The sequence below is a fragment of the Triturus cristatus genome, chromosome 7 (assembly GCF_964204655.1).
Source record: "Triturus cristatus chromosome 7, aTriCri1.1, whole genome shotgun sequence".
Lineage (NCBI taxonomy): Eukaryota > Metazoa > Chordata > Amphibia > Caudata > Salamandridae > Triturus > Triturus cristatus.
The window spans coordinates 1,192,191,456-1,192,212,819 of record NC_140590.1 but is presented as its reverse complement, the minus strand read 5'-3'; the positions used below and the strand labels follow the sequence as shown (position 1 = coordinate 1,192,212,819).

At 44.6% G+C, this 21,364-nt stretch overlaps 1 protein-coding gene across 3 annotated transcripts in view; it reads left to right on the top strand.

The window, feature by feature from the left end:
- TEP1 (telomerase associated protein 1) overlaps nt 1–21,364 on the top strand; it is a 1,383,286-nt gene that overhangs the window by 174,235 nt on the left and 1,187,687 nt on the right. For all 3 annotated transcript variants that reach the window (XR_014966740.1, XM_085618536.1, XM_085618535.1), the window contains exons 5-6: nt 9,193–9,354; nt 13,057–13,218. Coding sequence is in view for 2 of the 3 variants with exons in the window: in XM_085618536.1 (XP_085474662.1) it covers nt 9,193–9,354; nt 13,057–13,218 (324 nt within the window). In the remaining variant the exon portion in view is untranslated. The remainder of the gene's footprint in view (nt 1–9,192; nt 9,355–13,056; nt 13,219–21,364) is intronic.

Here is a 21,364-nt window from a genome sequence, read left to right as displayed (position 1 = left end):
GCGACAGACACACTGCTAGGGGGGGTAGGCCGTAGCCTCTGCATGCGTGTAGGGTGGGGGGTATATTTTCTTGTTGTTTTTTTCTATGGGCCTCCTTTTCTTTCTTTCTTCTCTCTTTTTCTCCTCTCCTTTTCTACTCATTACTCTTTTCGTTTGTTCTTTCCTTTCTTAGTTCGTGGGTCGATGGGAGGATTGGGAACTTGTGGGTAGTGCTTGGGGATCGTCATGTGATATGCGTCTTTCCTATCCTGATTTCATTGAGTGCGATTGATTACCTTACGGATAATGCTTGCTGACTTTTCTGATGGTCGTTGCCCACTATAGTCCTAACTGCATTGCTCTGATTCGTATCCTTCCAGACCTGTTGCTAAGGACTTATTTCAAAACTTTATAAAAATTAAACCTCATCATCCTGGCGCTCGGCGGCACAATTGTGTATAACGTAACCTGGACTATTCGTGCTCGTGCTGATATGCGGCTGAGTTGCATAATTGCTTGCTGATGTGCCCTCTATTGTCGAGGCCGGCCTGAGGGTTGTAGGCCCGTATTTGTCTGCACATACTGTTCAATAAAGGTTTTTAAAAAAAAAAAAAAAAAAAAAAAAAATGTAATTTATAGGTTGAAGATAGATCAAATATACATGTCAGTAATTTGAGAGGATCCTGTAGATGGCTAATGAAGCTCAGTGTACAGGATGGTAGTGCACAGAATAGGGATTTTGTTTTGATCATTCTTAAATCTATCTATCTGATAAAGAATTCTAGCCACAGATTCCTAACCTTCGAATATTCTCCAGGAATCAGTGGTGGGGCTGGACATTCTCAAATGAGTACCCCTGTGTGGAGATAGGTGGCGTCGTTCGTCGCTTTATCAAAGACTTAGATGTGCCGGAAGTGATGTGGGCGCTGCCTATATACACGCCACCCCTGTACTCTGAAGTCCGTTCTTTCCTTTCCCAGTCAGACGACGCAGAGCTGGAGAGAGGTACCCACAGTCATTTTCGTGACTTTTTGTCGGTGTTTTGAGATTTTTTTTTATCTCCTGGTGTGGTAGGGATGTCCCCTAAAGATTCAGCAGCTTTAAACCCTGTGATGTCTGTCACAGGCATATGTCGGTAAAGACCCTCATCTGGTGTGCCTTGGTGTTTGAAGCGTGACCACGACTCCAAGACATGTGAAGGCTGCCGCACCATGAACACGAAGGTGATGAGGGAATTTTCCCGGAAGCTCCACGATGCCCGATGTAAGATGACCCCATTTCGCTCACGATCCCAGCATGCAGAAGGTCCCAGGACCGCTTGCGGAGCCACTCCAGATGAGCGTCTTCCTACTCCATGTTATTGGATGAGTCCCACAAGCTAAAGAAGTCGCAGTGGTTCAAGTCCTTGGACGAGACAAGGGAGCGTCGGCACTCTAGACCTCTACAGTGGAGCCTGTGCTAAGGTCAACTCTGGGCCTCCCTTAGGTTCCCAGAGGGAGAGCGCCCCTCCCCCCGCCCAACTCAAGGAATTCTGTGAGGACGTGCATCTCATATTTGGGTGGCCTGACACTCTGGAGGGCCTTTTGGCCCCACAGTCTCAAAAAGCGGCCCCTACTGGATTTCTGCTGGCTGGTCCCCCCACAGTACCAGTCGGCCCCTTGGATCCAGTGTTGGATCCGGAGAGGCGCGGCTTGTAAGATCGCAACCTTCTCTGGCGTCAGCTCCAGTGACATTGTTCCCGACACCCCATGGCGGCACAGGCCCCCATTGTCCTACCCGTCTCTGACACATAGCCGGATGTGCATTATCCAGCTCCGGCGCTGACCGTTAACATGCCATCTGAATCAGAGCCAGTTCCTTTTTAATTTGAGAAGTCTAGAGACGGTGACGATTGTGAGGGGTCTTAGAACCCTTATGGTTACCAGAATCCCTTAAATGACACAAAGACAACTTGTATGAGAAATTGACAGATGCCAGTGGTTTGAACACCTCACCATACACTGGCTTAGTCTCTGCCCCTTCCGTGGCTACGGAGGAGGGTGCCACATTTACAATGGTGGTGCAAAGGGCAGTTAAGGTCATGGACCTTCAGTTGCTCTCTGTGGCAGTCAAGACTAACATCTTACAGAGGTGCTCAACTGGTCCTTCCGAACACTTACTCCCATTTAATGAAGCCCTTACAGACTCCCTGCTCGGGGCCTGATCCAAGCCCTGCACAGGGGCTCCTGTTCACAGGACAATTGCCTGCCGCTGTTGCCTTGCTCCTGAGGAACCCAGTATCCTCACCTAGCACCTCACCACAGAGAGCCTCGTGGTCCAAATCTCCACTTCAGGATTAACCCTGGCATGTACCCTACCACTCTTCCAGTTAGGAAAAGCTGGACACCTTTGAAAAGAGGATGTTCTCTTCTGCCAGCCTAGCACTGCGATAGATGAACACTGTGCCTTTTGGGCTGATACACCCACACGGTTTGGGACTCGTTGCACAAGTGCTGCCTTGCGAGCCATACTGTCACAGGTTGCAGAGACTCATCGATATTCCCCAACATGTGCACTGAACATGACTGACTTGCTGGGAAGAGCGATTGCATAGTCAGTGGCCTGTAAGCGCCACATCTGGCTGAGAACTATTGGCTTTTCAGAGGATGTCCAAGCTTTGCTCATGGACATGCCTTTTGATGGCTCTTGCCTTTTTGGCGAGAAGACAAACTCAGCCCTGGAGTGCTTTAAGGACAGCAAAGTTACGGCGTGATGCTTGAGCCTATCCCTGGCCCCCTGCCAACCCCAGTCTGCCTTTCATTCCTTACGTGGCCACAGCAGGGGTTACCAACTGTGTCCTTTTCCACCCAGCCGCCAAGTCCAGCAGGCTTCCCAGCCTTATTGTGGCTGCAAATGCGGTTCTCACAGATCTCGAGAGCAACAGCCAGAGGTTGGGCTAGTTCACCCCTTCCCTCTCAGCCTCACAAACCATTTAATTTGTCCTTCTACCAAAACACCCAGTGGGGGGGGGGCAGTATTCGCTATCACCTGCACCTCTGGCAGTCTGTAACATCAGACAGGTGGGCTTTGCAAATAGTCTAGACGGCTACTCAATCCCCTTTCTGGAAACCACTTCACCCATGCCCCCCACTTTCGACCGGCTGACAGCGTACCAGTTCTCCTTACTACTTCAGGAAGTGTTGGCTCTTCTGGCCAAAGGAGCCATCCGTCATCAGAAGTCATGGCTGCTACTCTCGCTACATTACAGTGTCCAAAAAGCAGACCGGCCTTTATCCTAACCTCGACCTGTGCCTTCTCAACTTCTTCCTGAAGGAGATTTTCAACATGCTCATTCTAGCTCAGGTCCTGTCTACCCTAGACCCTGTGAACTGGATGGTAGTGTTGACTTGCAGGACGCATATTTCCGCATCCCCGTCCTGCCAGTCCAAAGGTGTTTCCTGCAGTTCACAGTGGGCCAAGAGCATTTTCCTTTTTCTGTGCTCTCCTTTGCCCTCACCAGTGATCCTTGAGTGTTCACCAGGGAAGCACTTTTGCATGAAGCTTGAACAGCAATAGTTGACTGCTTTCAACCTTCCTACTTAAGTCTGAGATGTTGTTCTGGCTGCCAGGAGTCCCACCCCATGTCGGTATATGCCTGCTGTTGGGATAAATTTGAGGCATGGTGTGCATCCAGACACATTGACCCTCTTTCTGCACCCTTATTCTAAGTTTTACTATTTGTTCCTTCTTTGGCCCAGCAGGGCTCTGCTCTGGCACATTCAAAGGTTATTTGTCTGCAATTTGGGCATTCTTGTGTTTGCCAGACAAATGTATGTTCCGCCCTAGGCCGTTCATCATGCCTTAGTCTCCATTTGGTGCTTACCTTTGTTGTGTGTGCCTTTTGAGCCACTACACAATTGCCAACTTGGCTCGCTCACGATCTAGACTGCTTTCTTAGTGGCCATAACATCGCCCAAGGGTAAAAGAACTGCAAGCACTCTCTGTGCACCCTCCTCAAACCAACTTTTCCCCAGACAAGCTAGTTCTGTGAGCACGTGCCTCCTTTCTTCCGAAGGTTGCAACATCTTTTCACATAGGCCAAAATATCAAGTTGCCTAGCTTCTAAAGAAGAGGACAGACTCCACCGCCTGGACCAGAAAAGGGCTTTGTGGTTCTGCCTTGATGGCACAAAAGAGTTCCGGTGGACGATCAACTCTTTGTAGGGTATGTTGGAGCTAAAGAAAAGGAAGGTTGTGCAGAGACGGACCATCTCAACATGGATAGTGCTCTGCATTAAGATCTGCTACGCATTGCCAAAAAATGGAAACCCCCTAAGTGCTTGCATGCTAATTCCTCCAGGGCCAAGGCTGTGACCACTACGTTCGCTCACAGTCTCTATCCTGGAAATCTGTCAGGCAGCAAAGTAGGCGTCCTTCCATATGTTCGCTAAGCACTACTGCCTGGACAATGTGGGCCGGCATTTTGCCCGTTTCGTCTTACAGGACTTTTTGATCTAACGTTTGTTTCCACAGATCCACATTCGGGGAGGCATTGCTTGGGTATCCATTCTAAGGCTCTTTCAGATGAACAAGTTACTTTTATGTTGGTAATGCCTTATCTGGTTGAGACTCTATCTAGCTGCAGATTCCTTAATGATCCTCCATACTCTGCGTAGTGATCTCAGAATAGTCATCCTTTTCAGGGCCGCAGCAATTCACACCAGTATGTTGGCATTCTTCGTGGCTCTGCGCTTATGGTGTGGAAAGTCACGAAAAGAAACTATCATCCACGCGCTGGAGTAGTACCTATATAGGCACCACGCACGTCACTTCTAGTGCTGCCCCTTACCAGCATGCAGGGGTACTGCTTGACAATTTCTGGATCCGGTCTTTGCTTGCTGAATATTCTAAATTAACTCGTTTACCACGGCGGTTATTCCGCTGCAGTGCTGGGCGTTCCATTGAGTGGGCGGGCCGCGTCGGCCAACGGACGTGCGCAGCACTACAGAGGTAGTGCTTGCGACAGCCGTTGGCCGACGGACGCAACAAAGGGGTTAAGGAATCTGTGGCTACATAGTGTCTCTATCAGATAAGGCGTTACAGAAAGTAAGTAATGGGTTAGTTTGGCTCATACTCATACAGCTAGTAAAGTTCGACATAAGTGACCAAATTAGATTGAAGCCTACTTTGCAAGTTTCCTTCAAATGTTAGTGTCAACTGAAAGTCCCAAGTGGTAGTATTATTACCTCAAATTATTGCTCTTCTTAAAGACCCTTCCAACAAAATCCTACTATAAGGTCTTCCTTACTGTTCAATTTCAAATTTGGGCGCTCCATCCTGATTGGACTTTGGTTCTGAAGCACAGTTTAATAGCTGGTCCTGTCCCTTGGGATCTCCCTTTCAGTTAATTTATTTAGATTATAAACACAAATCAGTTAATTGGCAAGTTAGGGGACCAGTGGTTCAACCTGGACATATCAGTATTTTTCTTCTTCAAGTATTTGTTCAAACTCCCTTTCCGAACCATAAGTTCAGTAAACTTTATTTTCTGGTATAGGGCTGGCTTACTGTATAAAAGCGGGGACCCAGGTTGGCACTCCTTGGTGAAGCAGCTCTCCATACCTTGTTGTCAGGAGACCAGTAATTTGGAACCACTTCAAGACATTATATATTTATGCAGTTAAAACTGGAATGGCCAACGTTCTTCTTGTTTTCATATTTGGACAAAAAAATGTTTGAAGTGCAAAATCAAACCTTTACTAGCTCCTCTTGTGACCTGCTGCCTGTAGGTTTTGATTGGCGGTATGTTGCTATATATAATCTATGCATAAAGCATGTCATGGATCTCGGGTTTTTAATTGTCTTTCTTAGTCATTGTCATCTAGGTCAGGAAATAATGCAAAGGAGTACATTCACATCTTAGTAGGTGATTTTAAGTATTGTTTTTACTTCTGGGGCTTGTGCTATGAGCTTGATGTGTGCAGTGCAGCTAAGGAGAATCCCTCATATGTTCTCCCAGTTTCCTTACAAGTCATGATATAATGCAGACATTTCAGCACTTAATATATGATATTTATGTATCCTAATTGATCATTTTCCGATTCTGGCTGAGGTTGTATGTGTCTCTGGGAGCACATATTATAATAAGATTAGTTGAGGTTTAAGCTTTGCGCCCTCCCAAGGCAATAACATATATATTTATAAAGAAAAGCCCTACTGTACTAGTTTCTGGTGATGTCAATCAATACACAGGTCACCACGTCATTCATTGTCCTCAAGTACCAACAAATGACTGCTTTTCTAATATTCAAAGGCCTCTACTAGGGTGTCCCTTGTTTGTGCAATAAGGAATTTCTTAAGTCCAGCACTCTTTCCTGTGCAGCAGGGTGCTCTTGGACTGAAACTAGGAGAGTGGTACCTTAGTCCAACTTGTGATAGTAGGGCGGCAAGGATCCTTCCAGTGGAGTGCTATAGCGTGCCTCGCTAGGAGAAGAGCTAGATCAAGGAACCATATGGAGGACTTCTCAAGCTGAGGACGGGGAAACAGGCCTAGGATGAGCGCATCCGAAGCATTCACTAGCATTTGGCGTAGCTGTCTTTAGGATCTTGAACTTCCCACCAGTAGAGAGCGAGGGTTGGACAGGACCAAAGCATATCCAGCAAGTCAACACCTAGTTGCAAATATAGAAAGCATATGACGACGGCCCAATAAGTATTTTGGTAATTCGGGCGGGTGTGAGGCATGTATGGTTCAGAATATTAAATAGATGTATTTGAAGCGAAGACCGGGGACACCTTGTGGGTGTATACCAGGATTTTAGCCTTGTCTGCATCATTCAGAGGCTGAGCCATATCGGTCTGCAAATGAGCGCAAAGCAAAGATTGGGGGTGGTTGAGGTGTTGTAGAAAGGCTTGTGGAGTCATCTAATCAATTTACCACCAGACATATAGATAAGAGTGTCTGATAGATTTTGTGTTGAATTGGAACTAAATTTCAAATCTTCAACAGTGTGGACATTGAGTGTTTAAAGTGTTCATATGTAAGGAATTTACCTGGGTGTAGATTATAGTCTTTCATTATGCTTTGGAAGTCTAGCAACTCCCTATGGACGAATAGGTCGCCCAGCGCCATTATGCCAACAGCATGCCTCTGACTGATTTGTCCTGAGAAATGCCGGTCTCAGCTAGTGGGAAGATCGAGCAGCAGCATCACCGGAGCATATTGCTGTTTTATGTTTGTTTGCGGGTCCTGGCCAAGCATGTATGAGCCATACGGAGTAGCCGTGGGTGCTCCTAGGTAGATTGAATAGTGAGGAATAGCGAATAATGCAGTGCGCCCTCGTGGCAGTCTTTGAGAGTAAACCCTGTCTTGTGAAGGGGGTAACTAGACGGCCTGCGGGCTAGCTATTGGAGCTGTGATGCTAGAGAATAGCTTTCAAAATCTGGAAGAGCCAACCTGCTTGCAGATAGAGACCATTTAATTGTGGAAAGTGCTACTCAACAACGCTCAGTTTCCCAGATCAGAGATGATAATGAGGAACTAAATTGTTTTTTTTAAAAAATGAATGAGGGATAAGCACAGGTACATTTGCAGAATAATATAAGCAGGGCAATACAATCAACTTTACCAGTGCTACACTTACCATAATTAATAATGGAAGGGATTACCAGAAAGCAAATTGAAGGTGGAATGGTATACTGTCATTCAGAAGTACCGTAATGTGGCAGGTGCCCGAGGTAATCGGGGGTCTAGTCGAAGAAGAATGGGCAATTCATAGGATTCCTGCAGAGGAAAGATACACAATTTTGACCAGTTTACTTTAAGCCTGGTGACTACTTTGATTGCTTCCCACTCGATTGTGGGGGCTGAGGTGGTCTCTCCTTTTTCTTGGAAAAATGTTATGTTCGATGTCCATTTGGCGTAAGGGTTGTAATCATCTTTTTGAATAACAGAAATATCCAGGCTTTTCCCAAAATATTTAAACTCTATAATATTTGCTAGAAGTTAAATTGCTCTTCCACCTAAACTTTATTTATTGCGTTTTTAGAGAATGTGGGTTTGAATCTACGCAGGGCCAATCATAATCAAAATTGTGGTTTACCTTTACTCTCTCAAATACCAGAAAAGGCAGCACATATTCCACTCAAGAATTTTGATGACATAATTGGGAGCGGTTGTATACAAAGAGTTGTCAGTCCGCCAAGTACAAATGTTATGGTTGAATGCCAGTGTTATTCTATAAATTTGTAAAAAAGTGCTACGATGTCATGTAACAGCGATCAAATGTGTTATGCTATTTGTCTGTTTAAAAATCAATACAATAATTTATCAAACAAATTTGAAAAAAGTGAGATACGCTGTCATTGTGCAGGATCCCCTTGAAGTCCTTGATAGTTGTATAAGGTTTTGTTTAGCCTCAAGTTTCGCAATGGTTTGAGTATGGAGCAGCACGCAGTGCTTCAGATCCATTCACTTAAAAGAAATGATCAAGTGACGGTGTAGTAAGCTAAGATTTAATCGGTTTTCATCCCAAAAAGTTGCAGCACTGCAGGTTCTTTTATCATTTACAACCATCCTCTTTTCAAAGAGTTCTTAGATCTTCACTTTGGCAAAAGCTGCTCCCACTAGATGTATAATAATGAAAAAGAAAAAAACCTGTGAAAGTACAAGGGATGTAATCTGAAGAGTCACATGCAAAGGTAATTTTGTGGATCAGCGTTGCCCAAAAGTTCAAACGCTCTTGGCAGCGATACTTTTTTATTGGACTGCCTGGAACTATTATGAAAAATGGTTGAAGGCTTAAGAAGTTGAGAAGCTACATTCACAATGCAATTTCACCAAGATCACAATGCACTTTTCATATTTATGTATATATTTCCTGAATATATTTCAGGCACGCATGTGACAATATACCCTATGCACAGAAAGCTAATAATTTTAAAGTATATGTAAAGAGTTCATTCATTCGTTTCTAGATTGGGCAGATTGGAGTACAAAAGCAAGAACAATCAGAATCTTTTAAAAACATGTAGAATCTCCTAAGTTAAAGATTTTTTGTTAGAAAGACTGTGATAGAGCCACTGTGCAGTTTACAGCAAAATTCATTAACTTGTTGTGTTGTTGTAAAGCATTGTACCAAATGCATATTGTGATATTTGAAAACTGGCAGGCAATTGCAGCTTAGCCCCTCTCCCTGTTAGCTCCAGCTCATATACAGGCATCTTTCTATTTCAGGTGGCTTTGTATACAAGGCAGGAGCTGAATATCCGAACAACAGCGAACTTCTTGCTGGCTCTGGCAGTATTTCACGAGCCCTGCCGCCCACACCTGCGCAGGTACTTTTCTGCTGCAGTCCAGCTCCCCTCGGACTGGATGGAGGTGCCCAAAATCTACCAGGTACGTGCCGCCTTATATTCACTAAACCCGTGGCTAGCTCTTTTTCACTCAGATTATTCCTTTTCTCTATCTCCTGGTCGCTGTCCCTGTCTCCTCCTCCTTCTCACTCTGGCTCATCCTTACCTCTCCCCCCACCCCCAGCCTAATGCTGCCAGTACTCTTCCACTTTGATCTCTTTCCCTTTCTTCCTTCCCCCATTCCTTCCTTTCTTCCATCTTCTGACTAGCCTTTTCCCTTCCTTGTGACCCTTTGATTGTCTCACTCCTTTCTCTGTCACCCTTTTTATCACTATCTCTCCAATACTTACTTATCTGTCTCTTCTCCTGGTTGATGGACCATGTAAAATAATCTTAACAGCAGTGTTTGCAGCAGGAGTCATTTTCTGATACACACATAGCCGGTCACCCAGAGTTTGGAGCTACAAGTACTTATATAAGTGATTAAACCGATGTAGGAGCATTTACATAAGGGCATGTCTTTAATAAGACATTTTGGCTGGACCCAAAATCTTCTCTGATTGGACATTATCCAAGACTGCACCCTTCTGCATCGAGGCAGCCTGGACACTGGCTTTAGCTGCTGGTTTGCTCTGGGTTAAGAGGGTGCTCAGTATGGAACACGTAAAACGCTGGGAACTTGGGTACAGTTCTACTTCACTACATGCTGAAGTTCTCAGCATTGAACCCAGGGAGGACCTGTCCTAGCTCTATGTGCTGCTGTGGTCAAAGAAGACGCTGGGGCATTTGCTGGATAAATAAGGACTGATGCTCGCTTGGACTTTGGGGCCCGAGTCTGCACAAACGGTCTCGTATCTGCTGCTGAGGCCAGAGGTCTGCAATGGCCTAATGACTGGATGAATCATTTGAAGTAGGAAGTTGTGCTCTGTAGAGCCGAGATCATCCTCAGTTATGGCACCCAAAGAAAAGAAACTTAAGGAAACTAATGACAAGAATTCTTTAAGCCATGATGTCCTCTTATTGACAAGGAGCGACTAATAATATTGAGGATTCGGTCTCAGCTAATATCCCTCAGATTTAGTTGCTACTGTTGGACTACCTGAATGATTACAGGGCCACAGCTCGGAGTATAGATTACAGGGTGTTGGAAGTGGATGGTAGTTCAGAAGGATTAAATGCAAGTGTGCCAAACTAAGGGAAAGATTACTGGGCTGGAATGTAAAGTGGTGCACCTGGGAAGCAAAATACGAGAAATATGTGACTACTTTAGATCGCCATATAGCTTTCAGGACCTTTTCTATATCAAGCTTCGAAGAGCTGTGTTATGGGCTTCGCTTCCATTCCCAATGTGGAGGACATAAAGTTATTGAATCAAAACTTTCTCAACTTGGAAGTTCTGCAGATGGCAGTACAGTCACATTAAAGATTTGCAGAGATTCTGAATATTGGCCATACGAGACCCTGAGAAGTAAACAGCTAGGGGGAACAGCACTTCTCCACCTGGGCACACCCGGGCAGAGAGGAGGGCTTACATAGCAGCTCAAAACATAGTTGTGACATTCAGTGGTAACAAGGTATTGATTGACCTAGACCTGTGCTGTGTAACCAAAGATCATAGAGCTCTCCAAAATATCAAGGAAGAAGTGTTGCCCTTGCATTCCTGTGCTCCACTCTGTTTCCCAGTGCAACTGCAAGTGTCCTGTGAAAGTATTACCCACACATTCTCACGTCGGATGAACGCAAAGCCTTTCTGCACAAAAAAGATTATTCCAGCAAATGCAGGTAGCTGTGGTGAATGGCAGTGTGGTATTCAGCACCAGAACTTCAGATTTTTGTTTTTTTTAACTGAGTTTACATTATTTCCTACTGTGTAATAGACTATAGTTCTTTTTTATTTGAATTCCTGTGTTTATACAGCATCATTCTTGCTTCTTCTATCTTGCCTCTGTTTGTTTCCTCTCTGCATGGGTGGTGGGCTTGTGTTTTGATCATACTGATTCTGCTGTTGAAGTTGCATTTCCCTCTGATGGGCCAGTACGTATGTGAATGTTTGCGAATTATCCATTAATGTTTGCTTTATTGTGATGGATCCAATTAAAAGTATTTAAATAAAAAGTGTCAGTCGGTTTCTTCTCATTGATCAAACCCTTCAGAGAGGTTGCCAAAAAAATCACCCGAGTACACTAGTATATTGACGATACTATGCTTTTCCATAGCATCATATTGGAAATTCGCGCAAGGGTCTATATTCAACTCCATTTAGACCTAATCCCACAAAAATGAAGTTCCTACTTTGTGTCCAACCCAAAACTGGGTATCTGCCCTCACAGTAGATGGAAAACGCAAAACACTGTCCACCAGCTGGTACCACAGCTAATCTCAGGAAGTCACTGCTTAGACCACATTATGCCAGTCCTGGTTTTGTTATAGTTGCTTCTTGTGGAAATCTGGTGCCTTTTCAAGTTGGCCTGCCAACTCTTAAGCCTTCTGTCCAGAGACTTCTGCAAACTCACCAGATTCACCCTTGACGTATGCAGGTTGGAAGACCATTGCCCTCCACAAAAAACTATTGTGTTTTAAAATGTCAGCTGGAATTCACCTGACCCACGGAGATTATTATTTTGTCTTTTTTCTAAATTCAATTAATTTTAATTACATCTAAGATGTGTAATGTTGTTAACTGAAGGGCTTATCTTTCTTACTGCATCAGCATGATAAGAAATGTTCATCTGATTAAGGTACATGCATCTCTCATTCTTAACATAAACCCACTTCAAGGGTCTCTAGTTTTGCGAAGGGTCTGCAGAAGGAAAAAAGCATTCAGACATCGTTGTAAAGCTTCCCAGATGTGGCAAGACCTTTTCAAAAGATATGTATTGCTGTTAGGTTAAACTTAATAGGCTCCTACTACTCCTTACTAGTTTTTCGATTAGAACACGCCTGTTCCATTAGCTTTCAAGAAATCATCCGGAGAAACAAGTCCTCTGTGTTAGACATTCTGTTACTTTCCTAGATTAAAAAAAATAAATCTTCTTTTCAGACCGTTCAAAACTAGACCGTACTAACTGAGATGAGGAGCAGAAATATGTATCTAGAATGTGGGTTCCTGGGGTTCAATTGGAGACTTTGGAACATTTGTATAATCATTAAGGCACTCCTCTGAATAATGTATTGCAATAAATCAAATACCTTATAGCAGAGAAGAAAAAGAGCATGTGACTTAATGTTCTCTTAACTATCTCCACTTGCCATATTACATTTTAACTGAATACTAGTAAATTCTGCATAGTACTCTCGGGATCAGGTAACACAAATTAACATTTATTTTACTCCCAGCAGTGTTCCTGCAGATGTCTTCACACATACATTGATGGGTAGTTACGCTCAAGTATTCACTCCATCACTCACAAAATAAAAGGTTGCATTTCAAAGAATCCACAGAGTATGATGTTCCCCATGATTAAGAACAATGAGAACAGCTTGGTTACTTTCCCATCAAATGGTGTTTGTACTTATGAACAATGAACAGAAGATCTTTATAGAGGTAATGAATCCACTGATACGCAATATAATTATCTATAGAAGCATGGTCTTAGGATCCGTTGCCAGACATTATATGTTTCTATAGAAAAAAGGGTCTGTGTAGCTGTAGAAAGAGTGTCTATCAGCTATAGGCAGATTGCGTGTGTAACTCCAACTGTGGAATTCCTCTTTGTACCTCTGTATTTCTTTGTCTTTTCTCTAGAGCCTGGCTTTGAAACCAGGGAAATCGGTACCCCTGCCCTCATGTCTGCGCCGAGCCATGACTGATAAATTCAAACAGTTCACAGAGTACCAGCTCGCAAAGTACAACACCAGGGCGCACCGCGGCAAAACTTCCAAGAAGAAGACAAAAGAACAGGAGAAGGTAAGGGGTTTTGTCTAGTCTGTGGTTTATATTCAGTAAATCGGGGCACATCACAGTGGCATCACATTGTATGTGTTAAAGAAGATGTCAAGTGGGGGCAGGTGGTGACCGGGGTTGTGGATTTGTAAAAGAAGCCACTTACCATCTCATTGAAATGTTCCTGTTGGTCACGGTACTGGTAAAAGCATTGCAGTGCACGCTATTTCCCATCTGTCTGTCCGATGTTTTCAGTTTTTGTTGCTTATAAGAATTGTTCTTCTATTCACAGGCCATGTTTCATTGTGTCAGTGTTCATCTAACTTTTCAATTAATGATTGGTATCCATTCTTCTAAGGATAAATATTACTCTACGCATAAATCATGAGAGAGTGTCGGATGGGAGATTATTTAGAGACAAACTTAAAACATACGATTTTAGGAAATGACCTGCAAAGAGTGATTTGGCTTCCCTTGCCTCTTTGTTTCACTTCTTTACGCCCCTTCTGTTGATTGCCTGCTTTACATCAGTTAACGCACTCCATATTTTTGAAATCCTTATAGAAGCGTAATAGATTTATTAGGAGATTTGCATAGGATCTCTCTTAGACCAGTTATTATCCCTGTATGGTTGACATGGCATATTACCAAATGGGGCTCTGCCAATCAGCAAATATTGTTTTTGTTCTGAATAGGAATTCATAAAACACCACATGTTATAGATATCAAAATACAATTTGAGTAGCATTTCAAGCAAAAGAGAAATAAAATAACTCCGAATAAAAGATTACATAATGTACTTAAAAGTGTAGTTGGTATATAAAATATGAGTACAAAACATGGGTCCAACACTATCCATCTCACAAAAGAAAAATATAGATAGATTTATTTTATTATTTTAACCAACCAACAGCTACATAGCACACATGTTACAATCAACAATGTTCAGGAGCACACAGCATTTGGTAATGATAGTCGTCAGCTTACATATGTTGGCTGTCACAGCACATAATGCCCACACGAGCAGATGCTATCCCATCTTATCTGTGTCCACATCTCCTTGTTGCCAGCCCGTTCCTCCACACCACCCCAGCAGACATTGTATGTATGGTGTCCTCTTGTTTCCTGAGGAATTAGATATATCATGGATATGTTCGTGATTCGGATTCTTGCGCTGCCTGCAGATAGTGGACAAGCGGCTCCCAGAAGTCCCTAGGCCTCGAGGCGATGGGAATGTCTTCAGCATAGGTTTCTAGTGTAGTTTTACAATAGGTCATGTCCGTGATCAGTCTTTGAGCCTTGGGGGTCTCTTGTTCCCCCACTTTATCGCTACGCGTCTTTTCACCAGCAGTAGTGCTACTGCTAAGAATTTTCTGCGTCTAGCATGTTTAAGTCTCCTGACGCCCAGTAAGCACACCAGAGGGGTGTTAGGGATCTGCTCTGCCAGCAATTCAGATAATGTGGTTTTGACTTCCTCCCAGTATGTCTGCAAGTGAGGGCATGACCATGAGATATGTAGGAAGTCAGCGTTGGGTGCCTTGTACCTTTGACAGTGGTCCGTCTCTCTCAGGCCCAATCTGTGTAACTTAGCCGGCGTGTAGTAAAGTTGGTGTAGGAATTTAAAGTGTATGATGCGTAGGTTGCAGTTTGACGTGAGGAGGGAGAGTTGTGTGCAGCTATATTGCCAATCCTGCCCATCTATGGATACGCCCAGTGCCCCTTCCCATCTGCCCAATGCTGCAGTGTTTTTCTCGGCCTGTTCCTCTTGGGCTACGTTATAAAGGCGTGTCACCAGGTGTCGGCGGTTGGGGGCTGTTAGTAATATTTGTAATGTTTGTAGTTGTGGGCGTTCGTCAGGGAATGTGGTGTACAAGGACCGGACCGCCGTACGCAATCGTATATATGCAAATTTCTTTAGCGGAAGCTGGTGGGCACAAAGTGAGGGGTCTGTCTATTCGATGAAAACGTTATGAGGATATAATTGTCCCATAGAGGTCAGTCCCATTTCTGTCAGTAGTGTGTGCATTTTCTGTTCTTGTGTAACAGTGAGATTGGGGTGTTTCGCTGTGGGTAGCGCTCGAGCATACACCGGTAGCTTGTGTGCCCTGTGTGCCAGCGCATGCCATGCCCTTGAGGTGCACTTGGCTGTATGGATCATGGTGCATGGCTTATAGGGTCAGCTATAAGCGCAGCCAGCGGCAGCGGGGCCACACTGTCTGATTCCACCGCGATGTGTGGCATGTATGCATGTGGTTTTGTCCAATAGTGGGCATGTTGTGCTTGCACGCATAAATAATATAGTTGAAAGTCCGGAGCCCCGAAACTCCCCAGGTGATAAGGTTGAGTTAAAACCTTCCAACTAATTCTGGCCTGTTTGCCTGCCCATGTTAGCGTCTGCAATATGGAATGTAGTCTGTCAAAAAAAAGTCGCAGTCCGCCAGATCGGAATGTTCCAGAAGAGGTACAGAAACCTGGGCAATACAATCATTTTCTGTAGTGCTATTCTGTCCGCCAGTGAGAGAGGCATTTTTATCCATTTGTCTATCTGCTCCTGCAGCCTAACCAGTGCCCTTCCATAATTTTCCTTAATGACCAGATCTGGGTCCCGATGTATCCAGACCCCCAAGTACTTAACTGGGTCTGATCACCACTGGAGCGGGTATTCCAATGGAGTCTCCACAGTCCCCGCTGTTAAGGGCACCACCACTGACTTATCCCAGTTTATCCGGAGGCCGGCATATTGTTCATATCTGACATATTCCCTAATGAGTGGGTTTAGGTTCCTGTCTGGGTGTGTGGTATAAAGGACCAGGTCATCAGCGTATAGTGCTATACAGATGGGACGAAGGCTAAACTGCAAAGCCGAGTCAGTGTTTCTGGCGGATCATACTGGCCAGTGGTTCTAGGATTAGTGTGAACAGCATTAGTGACAGTGGGCAACCCTGCCTAGTGCTTCGCGTTATCTCTATCGGGGTGGATGTGTAACCATTTATTCTGACCCGTGCCTTAGGTGCAGCGTATAGGAGCGCTATCCATTTCAGGAATGGTTCTGGGAACCCCATTTTGCGGAGAGTGGAAAACATGAAAGTCCACTCCACTGAATCGAACGCTTTGGCAGCATCCAAAAGCACCGCAGCCGCCGGTGTATCTGGGTCCAGTTGGTGATAGTGCAAAAATTGTACGAATATTTTGAGTTGTGGACCGTGTCGGCATGAAGCCCGCCTGATCTGGTAGCACTAGGTTACAAAGGAGCGGTTGTATTCTATTCGCTATTATATTAGCTAGGATTTTAGCATCTATGTTTATCAGGGATAGAGGTCTATATGACTCACACTCAGTGGGGTCCTTACCTGGCTTAGGGAGTGCTATTAGGAGTGCCTCATTTAAGGAATTTGGGAGTACACCCTCTTCATAAGCTTCTTCAAGCATTTCGGCAAAATGTGGGACCAGCAGATCTCGATATACTTTATAGAATTGGCCCGGAAGGCCATCCAGTCCGGGTGCTTTATTGTTTGGGAGGGAATTAATAGTCTCTATGATTTCTTCTTTAGTTTTATAGTGACAGAAATATTTACGGTGGGAGTCTGATAACCATGCCAATACCACGTCCTCAAGATAATCCCGTATTTCGGACGGGGAAGACTTCGCCTGAGCAGTATACAGTTTTGCGTAGTATTGAGTGAAGCAGTCCAGTATGGCTGGGGTGTCGTATACTGTGTTTTGCTGCTCATCTCGGATCTTTGTGATGTATGCCGAAGTATGAGTAGGCCTAATTTTGTATGACAACGCCTTGCCTGGTATCCCTCACTCCCCGTAATTCCTCGCAGTAAATTTGCGCGAGATATACTATATCTCATCATCGGCATGTTTGTTGTATTTTCAATCTGTGTTCTAATGGCCGCTAATAGCGTGACGTCGTTTGTGTCTTCATATTCTCGTTCCAGTCTGTTTGTCATCTTCTATTGTCCCCAGTTGTCCCTGAATATCCTTTAGTATACTGGCGTGTTTGCCGATACAATGACCCCGTACCGTGACCTTAAAGGCCTCCCATAGCGTTTTTGTACTCTGCACTGAACCGGAGTTATGTCCAAAAAAGTCTATTATAGCTTGGCGGAGTTCTTCCCGAAACACCTGATTCTGTAGTGCCGTTTGCTTCAATCTCCACGTTAACTGCCTTGGGATGTGTGTCGGTACTTGTAGTGTGATACGGACCAGTGCATGGTCTGAAAGTGTTTTGGGTATGTGTTCTATGTCAGTAGCCCACGTGCATGCATTCCGGGTTCCCAACCAGTAATCGAGTCTAGACCACGTGAGGTGCGTTGAGAAGAAGCACGTACTCTCCCTCCGGTCCGGGTATCTATGTCGCCAAGTATCTACTATACCCCAGTTCGCCATCTAGTCTCTCAGCACCTTGGCTGAATGTTTCCCGTATCTAGCTGTCCCAGTTGATCTGTCCAGTGTGGGGTCTAAGCAGGTATTGAAGTCCCCACCCCAGAGGAGAGTGCCCGACTGGAATTCACGTAGGTGCACCCAAATTTGTGCATAAAAAGAGGGATCGTCATTATTCGGGCCATATACATTCACAATTGTTATCATTGTGCCCCCAAAGCATCCCTGCACAATAACATAGCGGCCTTGGTCATCTTTAGCTGATTTAATTAGCGTGAAAGGTGTGCTGCGTTTCACCCAGAGCAGAACCCCCCTCGCTTAGGAGGAGTAGGATGACGCCAACCTGTATGCAGCCCATCTGGTCCCTATGTGTGTCTCTCTGAGTGCAGTCAGGTGTGTCTCTTGTAAACAGGTGACGTCTATTTTGTGTCTGTCCAAATATGCTATAACCTTGCGCACCTTCTGTGGGTTATGTAGCCCCCTAACATTCCACGTGAGGAACGACAACCGTCTGCACTGGCCCAAGGCATTGGTCGTCTGCCTAGACTCAACCATCTATCCCGTGTATATGTCTGCAGTCTTAGGATGTGGCTCCCAATGTCTGTTTGCTACTTTACCGCTGGTCAGAATTTCCTGATTTCCTTCCTCTCCCCCTCCCTCCCCCCCCCCCCCCCCCTACTCCACTAACCCCAACCTAGTGGAGACACTCCCAATGTTAACAAATAACATTACCCCGCACAAATAATAACAAAAAAGAAAAAAATTAGCAATATAACCGTTTGAGTGGTACACACCTGGGGATCAGAGCTACCCCTCCATTGCTTGTGGCTTTGAGCCACATGGGTTAACGCCCCAGGTATGAATAGTACAATTCCAACACTACACAGTATTACTGAACCAAGCCGCGAAGGAACTTCACCCAACGGAGGCCAACGGCACTGACCTATATTAGATCACTAAGAGTGTTACATTATATTACAACTAGATTGTTAGTTATATCAGTTGGACGTCGACTTATCTGGACCAGTAGGTCGTGGATTTCCAGTGTCCCGGCTGCATCTGACTGGCTCACGGCGGGGGTCACCCTGCAGCTTGCCAGCGGACCATGTCCTAAGCGAGTCCGCGCCCCAAAAAAATAGTTTATTCCACATCCGAGGTGGTGGATTGTTCTCCATGTGTACTCCTCGGCGATCTTCTCCTCTCACCAGTCTTACACTTTTGTTGCTCAAGTTTTCGTGCTTCCGAAGGATCGGTGAATATATGAGTCTTACCATCCACGGTGATTTTGAGTCTGGCCGGATACAGCATTGCATACGGGACATTAAGAAAAAATATATATATTTTAAAGTGCTTCTGAGAGATAGTGCCTGCCACTTAAAGTATTGGGACTGCTATTTCTTTTAGCTGCTTTAAACCTCACTGCTCCCCACACATCCTCCAAGGTTCAGCTCGTGAAAGCTCTCTGCCATGTGCTGTTTGAAAACGAGAATGGGATGACAGAACTTTTTTTGTCCTGGTACTCTCTCTGGAACCACATGTTTTTTTTAAGCCATGACTCAAAACATGGCTATTCCACAGTAGAACGCATCTGTTGATGCCTGTGTGCTTCTTGTGTGACCTGTGGATTCAGGATTGAAAGGGGAAGAGCCCTTGTGTTAAATGGTGGCTTGGCAGTGTAGTAGAGGAAAGTAAAGCCCTTCACCCCCCATGCTTTCCCTGCAACCGCCCATCCCATTGCTCTCTCCTTTTCTCCTTCTTTCAGATATGAATTCTCGTCCTGAAGAACTTGTATTTAGAGCTTGGCTCTTTACTACAAGTTCAAGTCAAACATCAAAGAGCTTAGAAGTGATGGCTCATTTCTTACAACTTGGAGTCAAAATGTAGGTGCTAATATTTCTAGCACAGTGGGGAACTGACCAAATTCTGAGTAGGGTAAAGGATAGCATATTCAGAGAGACCAATCCCATTTTGCCTGAGTAGTCCATCTACTCCTTTACAATTGTCTTGAAGACATAGATGGATTTTGACCCTAATTTCTTTTAAAAGTAATGAACATGTGCTCTCTCCGTAGCATTTTCCCTACGATATGAGAAAGCTATGTGCGCTAATGGCAATTATAACTTGTGTACAGTATGTTGTTTTTTTGTGTCTTCAACAGAATTATTTTTACATGCAGAAATTAACTTCTTTAAGGTGCTTTAGACTTGTGTGAGTTTATGCATTTCTTTGTGGGGCCCTATGGTGTGTTTACTTGTCTCCAGTGATCAGTTCCTTCTCTATCTGGAGTTTATTTTTCTTCACTCACTGCCTACCATCTTCCTCAAGGCTTTTTTGACGATGTCTTTGTAGCTGGAATTAGGTTGGAGTCTTGAGGAATAAGGTTTTCAGTATATCTGGCTGATCATAGGCTCTGGGTTTGATGTTCAAAGCAGAAAGTGTGAGTTAGGAGCAAATCTTCGTGACACTCTCAAGAATTTCACTCATCTGTTCCCTACCAGATTGCCATAAGCAAGTGAAAAGTGGGTTCCGGAACAATCCCTAAAGGAACTTTAGTTAAACATGCTACGTTCTATTGATTTGCATAGCTCACTAGTCACCCAAGAGTGTAACCAGCCACCTATGCAGGTGTGTAGGTTTGTGTCCCCAAGGTACTTATACGAAGAGCCATAAGCATCAGCTTCTTATGTAACTCAAGAAGTGAGGAAAAGGCTCTGATGTGTTGAGAAAGGTTGTTCCACATCTTGGGTGCAATGTAGGAGAATGAGCGACATCCAACCTGTATCACATCTTCCATGTGAGGTGCAGGAATTTAATAGCCATAGTCAGCGTAACCAGTCACTCCTCACTTTTATGCTTTTACTGCTCTAATACCTTGAATTCTTTGAATGCTTTTTACTTTGCATTGATTTTTTTAACTGCCTGTTAAAACTGAATTGCTGAAATCATTTTGCTTACTCTGCACACCTCTGCACTTAGTAACTTTACGGGCTCTGCCCTGCCACAGTTTCCCTGCCTGCACTGATCTTTAGCTTTCATCACATTAGCCAGTGAGTTCTCCGGTCTGCCAAGACACGTCGTTTCAGCAGAGAAAACAACTTTCAGACGACTGTGACCGCCATTTTGCAGTGCGGTTGGCAGTCCAGTCTTTTACATTGAATGCTACAAAAGAGGCGCCCTCGTGCGGAGGCTCATTGCCTAAAAGGTTACTCCTCGCTTTCATGCTTTTAATGCGCTAATATCTTAAATACTCTGAATGCTTTTACTTTGTTTTTAAAATTTGTTTGAATTATGTGCAAAAACTGAATTGTTGAAATCATTTTTGCTTACTTTGCACACCTCTGCACTTAGTAACTTTACAGGCTCCGCTCTGCCTGCTCCGCCACAGTTTCCCTGCCCGCACTGGTCTTTAGCTTTCAGCACAATATGCACTGAGTTCCCTGGGCCTCTCTGGCTAACGCCGTTTGAGCGGAGCGAACAACTTTCAGACGACTGAGACTGACATTTTGCATTTCGGACGGCAGTCCAGTCTTTTACATCAGGAGCTACAAAAGAGGCGTGCTGGCATGGACTTGCTGCTGGCTCGCCAAAGGCACGCCCGTCTGTGACCAAACTTGACCAAGGTCCAGGAACCCTTCTTCAATAAGCACAAGTAAGCTTGTGTACTGTGCCCTACAATTACAGGCTCTAAAGGATCCACCAAAGTGGACTGCTTCCATACTATTGAACTAGCTGAAGTTAAACTAGAATGTAGTAGCTGAGCATTCTTTCGCCTATGCAGTCA